Below are 11,384 nucleotides of genomic sequence, written 5' to 3'. Positions count from 1 at the left end.
GCACTGGTTTCTAATAAAAAGTAATATTATTTGCTATACTTTAATGAATACTTAATAATACTAATCGAATTAATACTTGTTTAAAAAGACATTAGAAAGTCACTTTTTTAATACATACATACATCTCTGAAGGGCAGATTCCCATAAAAGCCTATGGTAAATTTTTTTAAATGTTTTACTAGTTACAGTAAAATAGTTAATAGCTACTATTGAAGTACTAGTACCTAAAGAATAAGTACTAGTAGCATTGAAATAGATACTAGTATATTTTATAGATTAAATATTAATATGCTTTGCCATATTGGTACTATTATCTAATAAATTAATACCAGTATCTAACAAATAGGAACTAGTACCAAATTAACAAGTACTATCGTTTTTTAAAAAGGTACTAGTACCTAAAGAATAAGTACTAGTAGCATAGAAATAGTTATCAACTAGTATATTTTATAGCTTAAATATTAAAATGCCTTGCCATATTGGTACTATTATCTAATAAATTAATATCAATAGCTAACAAATAAGAACTAGTACCAAATTAATAAGTATTAGCATCTTTTAAAAAGGTACTAGTTACAGTAAAATAGTTACTAGTTACTATTGAAGTAAGTACTAGTACCTAAAGAATAAGTACTAGTAGCATTAAAATAGATACTAGTATATTTTATAGATTAAATATTAAAATGCCTTGCCATAATGAGTACCAGTATCTAACTAGTAGCATTGAATTAGTACCAATAGGAAGGAATTTTAATATTTAAGCTATAAAATATAGATACTGGTACTCATTTATTAGATGACAGTACCAATATGGCAAGACATTTTAATATTTAATCTATAAAATATACTAGTATCTATTTCAATGCAACTAGTACTTATTCTTTAGGTACTAGCACCTTTTTAAAAAACGATAGTACTTGTTAATTTGGTACTAGTTGTTATTTGTTAGATACTGGTATTAATTTATTAGATAATAGTACCAATATGGCTAAGGAATTTTAATATTTAAGCTATAAAATATACTAGTATCTATTATCTAATAAATTAGTATCAGTATCTAACAAATAAGAACTAGTACCAAATTAATAAGTACTAGCGTTTTTTAAAAAGGTACTAGTACCTAAAGAATAAGTACTAGTAGCATTAAAATAGATAGTAGTATATTTTATAGATTAAATATTAAAATGCCTTGCCATAATGAGTTCCAGTATCTAACTAGTAGCATTGAAATAGTACCAATAGGAAGGAATTTTAATATTTAAGCTATAAAATATACTAGTATCTATTTCAAGGCTACTAGTACTTATTCTTTAGGTACTAGTACCTTTTTAAAAAAACGATAGTACTTATTAATTTGGTGCTAGTTCTTATTTGTTAGATACTGGTATTAATTTATTAGATAATAGTACCAATATGGCTAAGGAATTTTAATATTTAAGCTATAAAATATACTAGTATCTATTTCAATGCAACTAGTACTTATTCTTTAGGTACTAGTACCTTTTTAAAAAAAAAACGATAGTACTTATTAATTTGGTGCTAGTTCTTATTTGTTAGATACTGGTATTAATTTATTATATAATAGTACCAATATGGCTAAGGAATTTTAATATTTAAGCTATAAAATATACTAGTATCTATTATCTAATAAATTAGTACCAGTATCTAACAAATAAGAACTAGTACCAAATTAATAAGTACTAGCGTTTTTTAAAAAGGTACTAGTGCCTAAAGAATAAGTACTAGTAGCATTAAAATAGATAGTAGTATATTTTATAGATTAAATATTAAAATGCCTTGCCATAATGAGTTCCAGTATCTAACTAGTAGCATTGAAATAGTACCAATAGGAAGGCATTTTAATATTTAAGCTATAAAATATACTAGTATCTATTTCAATGCTACTAGTACTTATTCTTTAGGTAGAAGTACCTTTTTAAAAATGATAGTACTTGTTAATTTGGTACTAGTTCTTATTTGTTAGATACTGGTATTAATTTATTAGATAATAGTACCAGTATGGCTAAGGAATTTTAATATTTAAGCTATAAAATATACTAGTATCTATTATCTAATAAATTAGTACCAGTATCTAACAAATAAGAACTTGTACCAAATTAATAAGTACTAGCGTTTTTTAAAAAGGTACTAGTACCTAAAGAATAAGTACTAGTAGCATTAAAATAGATAGTAGTATATTTTATAGATTAAATATTAAAATGCCTTGCCTTAATGAGTTCCAGTATCTAACTAGTAGCATTGAAATAGTACCAATAGGAAGGAATTTTAATATTTAAGCTATAAAATATACTAGTATCTATTTCAATGCTACTAGTACTTATTCTTTAGGTACTAGTACCTTTTTAAAAACGATAGTACTTATTAATTTGGTGCTAGTTCTTATTTGTTAGATACTGGTATTAATTTATTAGATAATAGATACTAGTATGGCTAAGGAATTTTAATATTTAAGCTATAAAATATACTAGTATCTATTATCTAATAAATTAGTACCAGTATCTAACAAATAAGAACTAGTACCAAATTAATAAGTACTAGCGTTTTTTAAAAAGGTACTAGTATCTAAAGAATAAGTACTAGTAGCCTTGAAATAGATACTAGTATATTTTATAGATTAAATATTAAAATGCGTTGCCATATTGGTACTATTATCTAATAAATTAATATCAGTATCTAACAAATACGAACTATAGTACTAGTACCTAAAGAATAAGTACTAGTACCTAATGTGCTGGATACTAGTAGCTAAAATAGATATGATTAAGTTTTAAGGATTTAATGTTAAAACAGCTTGCCATAGTAGATCTGCATTTGCTGTGTGTTTATCGCGGCTTTTGGCTTCGCTTGCGAATCGCAGCGGAAGGTGAGAGTCTCACGTGGAGACGGCGGATCAGTCAGGTGATTTCAGACCATATGGCACCTAAAAAGAGCTGCCGCCGAACTGATCCGAGCCAAATCCGTCATCCCAGATTCATTAGCGTTTTCTAATGAAATGCATTTGATGGAACTGAAATAGCAGGATCGAGAAGAGCTGTTTCCCAGAAGGAAATCCGCTTTCTGAGGAGAATAATTTTGTAGCTGGCACACATTTAAGTGTGTCACAACCTCAAACCCTGCTCTTCTTAGAGATCTTTCTGAATATATATATATATATGTAGAGGATATTGGTAAATGGTCAAGTGGTTGATGTTAATGTGCAGATTTTTAATGGGTTGGTTTTTTTTTTTATTTGGCCTCTCATATAAATCATTGAAGTCGAATAAAAGCGCATGGATGTGTTCCTCATACCATAGACTCGTACAGGCAATAGAAGTAACATGTACATTAAGAGAATCGATTTCAAATATCAGACGAATTGTTGTTTGATGAAACAATACAAGGGCTTTTATGATACGTGTCTTAATGAATCTGTTATGATCTTGTTGCATGTCTGTGTTTCCTGTGAAATAAACCCTCTCCTTAAGCAAAGGGAGACTGATTTGACTTTGTTCGTATTTCTTCTCTTCTCTTTTGTCTCAGATGCATTGCTATTGGCAGCATTATTGATGTCCAGCGATTGTGTGAAGCTCGGAGCGGCTGATGCAGCACATTTAATTCATTGGACTTTTACTTAATTAAGTGGCTCTTTATTTCTCCCGTTTTGTCAGCAGTTATTTGTTCCGAAGCTTAAAATAGAGCCAAGGCGAGGAGTGAATATTGACCTGTTGGAAGTGATCATTATCATTATGATGAAAACAAATAACCTAGCTCAAGAAACAGAGCTGAGGATGTGAGTATGAACTGATAAAATGAATGTAATGCAAGTTCCTTTGGATAAAAGCATCTACTGGGTCAGTAAGATTTCCTTTTTTTTCAATATATTAATGCTTTTATTCATTAAGGACACATTAAATTGGTCAAATTTGATAGTGAAGACATTTATAATGTTGCAAAAGATTTCTACTTCAAATAAAAAAAAATGCTTTTGCTGTTCTGTAATATTTAACATTAATAATAATCAGAATTTTTTCTTGAGCGGCAAATAATTTTAAACATTTAAAACTGTTTTCCATTTTAAGAGTCATTAAAAATAATAATAATCTTAAAAGTCATGCAGAGTTATACATTTTCTAATTATAAAATAATCATTAAAAATCTTACTGGTGCTGGTCAAATAATTAGAATATCTTCAAAAAGTTGATTTATTTCACTAATTCCGTTCAAGAAGTGAAACTTGTATAATGTATACATTCATTCCACACAGACTGATATTACTTAAGACCAATACAAAGAAAGGATTTTTAGAAATCTTGGCCAACTGAAAAGTATAAACATGAAAAGTATGCACATGTACAGCACTCAATACTTAGTTGGGGCTAAGTATTACTGCAGCAATGCAGCGTGGCATGGAGTCGACCAGTCTGTGGCACTGCTCAGGTGTTATGAGAGCCCAGGTTGCTCTGATAGTGGCCTTCAGCTCTTCTGCATTGTTGGGTCTGGCATATCGCATCTTCCTCTTCGCAATACCCCATAGATAGGCGAGTTTGCTGGCCAATTAAGAACAGGGATACCATGGTCCTTAAACCAGGTACTGGTAGCTTTGGCACTGTGTGCAGGTGCCAAGTCCTGTTGGAAAATGAAATCTGCATCTCCATAAAGTTGGTCAGCAGCAGGAAGCGTGAAGTGCTCTAAAGCGTCCTGGTATACAGCTGCGTTGACCTTGGACCTCAGAAAACACAGTGGACCAACACCAGCAGATGACATGACACCCCAAACCATCACTGACTGTGGAAACTTTACACTGGACCTCAAGCAACGTGGATTCTGCGCCTCTCCTCTCTTCCTCCAGACTCTGGGACCCTGATTTCCAAATGAAATCCAAAATTTACTTTCATCAGAGAAGATAACTTTGGACCACTCAGCAGCAGTCCAGTCCTTTTTGTCTTTAGCCCAGGCGAGACTCTTCTGACGCTGTCTGTTGTTCAAGAGTGGCTTGACACAAGGAATGCGACAGCTGAAACCCATGTCTTGCATACGTCTGTGTGTAGTGGTTCTTGAAGCACTGACTCCAGCTGCAGTCCACTCTTTGTGAATCTCCCCCACGTTTCTGAATGGGTTTGGTTTCACAGTTCTCTCCAGGGTGTGGTTATCCCTATTGCTTGTACACTTTTTTTCTACCACATCTTTTCCTTCCCTTCGCCTCTCTATTAATGTGCTTGGACACAGAGCTCTATGAACAGCCAGCCTCTTTTGCAATGACCTTTTGTGTCTTGCCCTCCTTGTGCAAGGTGTCAATGGTCGTCTTTTGGACAACTGTCAAATCAGCAGTCTTCCCCTTGATTGTGTAGCCTACAGAACTAGACTGAGAGACCATTTAAAGGCCTTTGCAGGTGTTTTGAGTTAATTAGCTGATTAGATTGTCGCACCAGGTGTCTTCAATACTGAACCTTTTCACAATATTCTAATTTTCTGAGATACTGAATTTGGGGTTTTCATTAGTTGTCAGTTATAATCATCAAAATTAAAAGAACACTTGAAATATATCAGTCTGTGTGGAATGAATGTATACATTATACAAGTTTCACTTCTTGAATGGAATTAGTGAAATAAATCAACTTTTTGAAGATATTCTAATTATATGACCAGAACCTGTATATATAATTTTATATATACAGTTTTTTGTTTATTTAAATTGCATTTTTGTTTTTGTTTTTCTGAGCAATAAATAAATATCATAAAATTAGATACAGTGTTCCTCAAAATGAATAAAAACAGTGAAATATGACAATAATTAAATATGTTCAATAATACAAATATCCTTTATGTATTTAATCCCATTTATTAACCAATGTCTTTGCTGCTGACCTTCGATGATCCAATTCATCCATAGTAATAAGCAAAAATTACTCAAGATAATCTAACATTTGTTTTCCTTTTTTTTTTGCTGAAGATTTGACATTGTTTCTTCTGCGGTCTACAGTACAGACGTCAATTTACTTTTCTCTAAGCCTGACGCTTTTGGTGTGAAAAGGCTTTTACATTTGCCAAAAATACAACTTCTTATATTAAAAACAAGCAAGCAAGCCCTGCCCAGATTTAAAAAGTAACGCAAAAGTAATGTAACGCATTACTTTCCATAAAAAGTAACTAAGTATCATAATTAGTTACTTTTTTAGGGAGCAACTCAATATTGTAATGCATTACTTTTAAAAGTAACTTTCCCCAACACTGCTCATGTTAAAGCTTTTCACTTAATGGACAAATGATTTGTTGCTGGAAGCTTGTTGTGTCGTTCCTTATTATGAACCTTTTGCGTCTGCTCTTTCGTTTGTCACTCTCACTTCCAGCGGCACGATATTAGCAGGTAATATTAATATTTCCTGTCAAATCAAAATTGATTTTATCATCCTGCTCTGGAGAAATGTAATGAACAGCAAAGAGCTCGTGCAAACATTAAACACCAGCTTTATGCAATCATAAATGTAATGCGCTATGAATTATTTGAGGTCAGACTGGATTGAGAGAAATAAAACAAAGCGTTTGCTGCAGTTTGGTGTAAATGTGTTTTATAGTCAACAGGCACAGCAGATGCTCTCCGTCCAAATAAAATAAGCATTAAACCAACAAAAGCAAAGCAAATGTTTTAAATACAGTACATATTTGGCCAAAAAAACAAAACAAGTCAACTCTATTCAGCTGGTTTCCAGCACGCACATGCTCACACAACCCAAAAACACTGTTTGGCACAATGCAAAGCCTCTTCTGTTTTTCACAAATAAATAAAACCACCAGAATCAGCCTAAATGAGCCGAATAGCAATCAGAGAAGTGATAAAGAAACATCTAAAGCAAATACAGACACACAAGCGTCGTCACCACGGGACGTCAGTCTGATTGGCTGCGAGACGCGTCTACCCTCGTTTCAGTTTTACACTGCTAACCCGGATTCGGCGTAACCTGCTTCTGTCCACAGCAATGGCAAGTCTAGAACATGGCTGGCTGAGGCTTTGAAATTAGATGTTTAAAGACACAAAAGTGATTTACAATCTTTTGTATGTCGAAGTTATGGGAATCATTTGTGTGCAAATATAAAAATATTACAATTACAAATACAATATTACTCAAGTTCATTTGGTCAAGAACTAGTTCACCTGCATGGAAGAGAAGCCACAAAGCAAATTGCACAAAATAGATTCTGGTGTCCAGTGAGCATTAAAGCCACTCGGATGCTACTCGCTGTTTTTATAACGTGTGTTGGTGTTTTTGGAGCATTATCATAGTTTTTCTAAAATATTTTCCATTTTAATAAAAAAAAAAAAAAAAAAAAAAGTTTGTTTTTGTCATTTTTATCACTTAAAAAATGTCTATTAAGGATTTTCAAGTCTCTTCTGCTCACCAAGGCTGCATTTATTTGATTATAAATATTGTAAAAATTCTGAAATATTATTGTGATTTAAAATAACTCCTTTCTGTGTGAATATATGTGAAAATGCAATTTATTTCTGCAATGCAAAGCTGAATTTCAGCATCATTACTCGTCTTCAGAGTCACGTGGTCCTTCAGAAATCATTCTAATATGCTGATTTGCTGCTCAAGAAGCATTTCTGATTATTATCAATGCTGAAAACACTTGTGCTTTCCAATATTTTTGTGGAAACTGCGATACATTTTATTTTTCAGGATTCACAGATGAATTGAAAGTTTAAAAGAACAGCATTTATTTGAAATAGAAATGTTTTGTAACATTATAAATGTCTTTACTGTCACTTTTGATCAATTTAATGCATCATTGCTGAATGAAAATATTAATTTCTTTTTTTCTTTTATCTTACTAACCCCTAATTTTTCTAACTATTTTCAATAATCATCGGAAATGTTTCATGAGCAAAATTAATTTTTGCATCACAGGAATAAATCTCATTTTTAAATAGATTACAATGGTTATTTAATTTAATTTATTTGTAATTATATTTTGCTAACTAAATGAAAATGAGAAAAGTTGCTTTGGCAACTAGCTGTATTTTTATATTTTAAGTTAATGTTTATTTTACTTCAAGTAATAATGTTGTTGTTGTTGTTGTTGTTGTTGTTGTTTATGGTTTAACTGTAGTTAAAGGAGTAGTTCACTTCCAGAACAAAAATGTACAGATAATGTACTCACCACCTCGTCATCCAAGATGTTCATGACTTTTTCTTCAGTCGTAAAAAAATCGTTTCTTGAGGAAAACATTTCAGGAATGTTCTCCATATAGTGGACTTCTATGGTGCCTCCGAGTTTGAACTTCCAAAATGCAGTTAAAATGCAGCTTTAAAGGGCTGTAAATGATCCTAACTGAGAAAGTAGTGTCTTATCTATTGACACTACCAGTTATTTTCTAAAACAAATTGCAATTTATGCACTTTTTAACCTCAAATGCTCATCTTGTCTAGCTCTGCGATGCACATGCCTTCTCTGTGTATTCCTGTTTATGACAGTTAGGGTATGTTGAAAAACTCCCATCTTATTTTCTCTTCCAACTTCAAAACATTGCTGCAAAAGTAAAAAAAACAGTGTTTACAAATTGAACATGCAAAGAAGATCAAACGCCCTAAACAAAAAAGGTAAAACAGCGATGTAGGACGATTTTGAAGTTGGAAGAGAAAATGAGATGGGAGTTTTTCGACATACCCTAACTGTCATAAACAGGAATAGACAGAGTATGCATGTGCATGGCAGAGCTAAACAAGATGAGCATTTAAGGTTAAAAATGAAAATAATCAATCGTTTCTCTAGATAAGACCCTTCTTCCTTGGCTGGGATCATTTGAAGCCCCTTTGAAGCTGCATCATAGAAGTTCACTACAGCGGCATGCAAAAGTTCAGGAACCCCTTGCAGAATCTGTAAAAATGTGAATTATTTGAACAAAATAAGAGCGATCATACAAAATGCATGTTGTTTTTTATTTAGTACTGTCCTGAGTAAGATATTTCACATAAAAAAATGTTTACATATAGTCCACAAGACAAAAAATACCCTTGGACCCTTGGCTCTTAATACTGTGGGTGATTACCTGGATGATCTACGACTGTTTTTTTGTTTGGTGATAGTTGTTCATGAGTCTCTTGATTGTTCTGAACAGCTAAACTGAGCACTGTTCTTTAGAAAAATCCTCCAGGTCCTGCATATTCTTCATTTTTTTAGGATCTTTTGCACATTTGAACCCTTTTTCAAAAATGACTGTAAGGTTTTGAGATCCATCTTTTCACACTGAGGACAACTCAAACACAACTATTAGAAAAGGTTGAAACATTCACCGATGCTTCAGAAGGAAACACAATGCATTAAGAGCCTGGGGTTGAAAACTTTTGAACAGAATGAATTTGTATTATTTTGTTTAATAACTTTGTTTTTACATTGAGTACTGCCCTTCAGAAGCAACAGAAGAGACTTGCATGTTTCCCAGAAGACACATTAAGCACAATTTATCTTGATCTTCAAATTTTAACAAACAACTATTTTAAAAAGTTCAAACATTCCCTGGTGCTTCAGAAGGAAACACGATGCACGAAGAGCCGGGGAGTGAAAACTTTTGAAATTTACAGATCAAAGTAATAATGAAGTAATTTGTCTTCTAGGAAACATGCAAGTATCTTCTGTTGCTTCTGAAGGGCAGTACTAAATGGAAAAACAGAGATATTCCAACAAAATAATGCAAATTTTGACATCTTTCTCCTGTTCAATAGTTTTCAAGCCCTGGCTCTTCATGCATCACGTTTCATTCGGGAGCATCAGTGAATGTTTAAACCTTTTTTAATAGTTGTGTTTGAGTCCCTCAGTTGTCCTCAGTGTGAAAAGATGGATCACAAAATCATACAGTCACTGTTTGAAAGAATAAACAATTGAATTTTTCTGAAGAACAGCAGGCAGTTGAACTGTTAAGGACAAACAAAGGGACTCATCTACTCCCTAAACAAAAAAGAACCAACTTTCAACTTTTGATGGAGGTATTTTGATAATTTCAGACATTTTTTTCTCTTGTGGACTATATGTAAACATCTTTTATGTAAAATATCTTACTCAGGACAGTGCTAAATAAAAAAATAACATGCATTTTATAAGATCCCTCTTATTTTGGTCAAATTGCCACTGTATATGGAGAACATTCCTCAAATGTTTTCCTCAAGATTTTTCTTTACGACTGAAGAATGCAAGACATGATCATCTTAGATGACAAGGGGGTGAGTACATGATCAGTACATTTTTGTTTTGGAAGTGAACTCATTTAACAGTAATAACCCTGGTGTGTGAATACGTTTATGTTGTTTAGTGTACAGTAATGCCATGCAGACTGTAAGACCGAAACACACTTGCGTCCGATTTGAGAAGCTACAGTCTGTGATCAAATCAGCCCAGAGCATCGAGATAAAAACACTTCAAAGTAAAAATACGTACAAATGTTTCCACAGACATTCATCAATAACTCGAGTTCGATTCGAAAACATTGCATAATCTGATTTTACAGTGGCTGTGAGTTCTTGTTCCTGAGCGCTGAAGAACATTAACGTCAGTCTGAAGCGTTTCTGATGTTCTCTATGAGCTCAGGATGAGCGGATGGCTCTCGTCTGGTTCTCGGCTCTGGAAGGTCGAATGCGCTCTTTCTAAATCCAGCACGACGTCCAGCAGACGAGCGGCGATGGCACGAGCGCGCTCAGATCGCCCCTGCGCAGATACTAACACACATGGACAGAAAGAAGATGCTTTTACATATTATTTCCGTGATGAGTGTGCTTGGATCCCTCAGATCTGATTTACAGATGAGGTGTGTCTGACCTGATGATGGCTGATTGGTCTTCAGCGGCTCTTCCTGTTTTGCTGCCTCTAATTCCTGTGTCTCCAGGTACTGCTTCCTGTGTCCCAAACATCAGCAAAAAAGTCAATAATGGGGCACAGTGAGGATTTCTTACTATGGTTGCAAAGGGGTGGAAAATTTCTAGTATATTTCCAGGAACTTTTCCAAAAATCCCAGGAAAATTCAAAAAAAAAAAAAAAAATATTGGAAAGTTTCTGAAATTTACTGGACATTTTTCATATTTTTGCAAACAAAATGGTAACAATGAAATACTGCAGTTATAGTTCACACTGTAAAATCAATTAATTTTTTTGATGGTGGTGGTTGATTTATATTAATAAATCACTGTTGGAATTTGGTGAATATCACTGAGGTTGACCAAAACATAGGTCATATTTAATAAAATATAAATAATAAACATTAGGAAATAAATAAATAACAATAAAATTGTATTTTGCACATAGAAAATGAAACCTAATTTTAGAAAATGTTCTTATCATTAACTAAAACAAAGACAAATAATATGTAACCCTGGACCACAAAACCAGTCTTAAGT

At 32.9% G+C, this 11,384-nt stretch overlaps 1 protein-coding gene across 1 annotated transcript in view; it reads right to left on the bottom strand.

Annotated features, from left to right (window-relative positions):
• Window positions 1-6,239: 6,239 nt before the first annotated feature.
• The window catches only part of rasal1a (RAS protein activator like 1a (GAP1 like)), a gene marked incomplete at its 5' end in the record, with an annotated part of 31,834 nt that continues 26,689 nt past the window's right edge, over window positions 6,240-11,384 (bottom strand). Inside the window, 2 exons of the mRNA XM_073819899.1 lie at window positions 6,240-10,709; window positions 10,810-10,886. Coding sequence (XP_073676000.1) covers window positions 10,570-10,709; window positions 10,810-10,886 — 217 coding nt within the window. The remainder of the gene's footprint in view (window positions 10,710-10,809; window positions 10,887-11,384) is intronic.

Source organism: Garra rufa, chromosome 15 (genome assembly GCF_049309525.1).
Source record: "Garra rufa chromosome 15, GarRuf1.0, whole genome shotgun sequence".
NCBI classification, from domain to species: domain Eukaryota; kingdom Metazoa; phylum Chordata; class Actinopteri; order Cypriniformes; family Cyprinidae; genus Garra; species Garra rufa.
The sequence above is the reverse complement of the archived record's forward strand: the minus strand, read 5'-3'. Positions and strand labels throughout refer to the sequence as shown.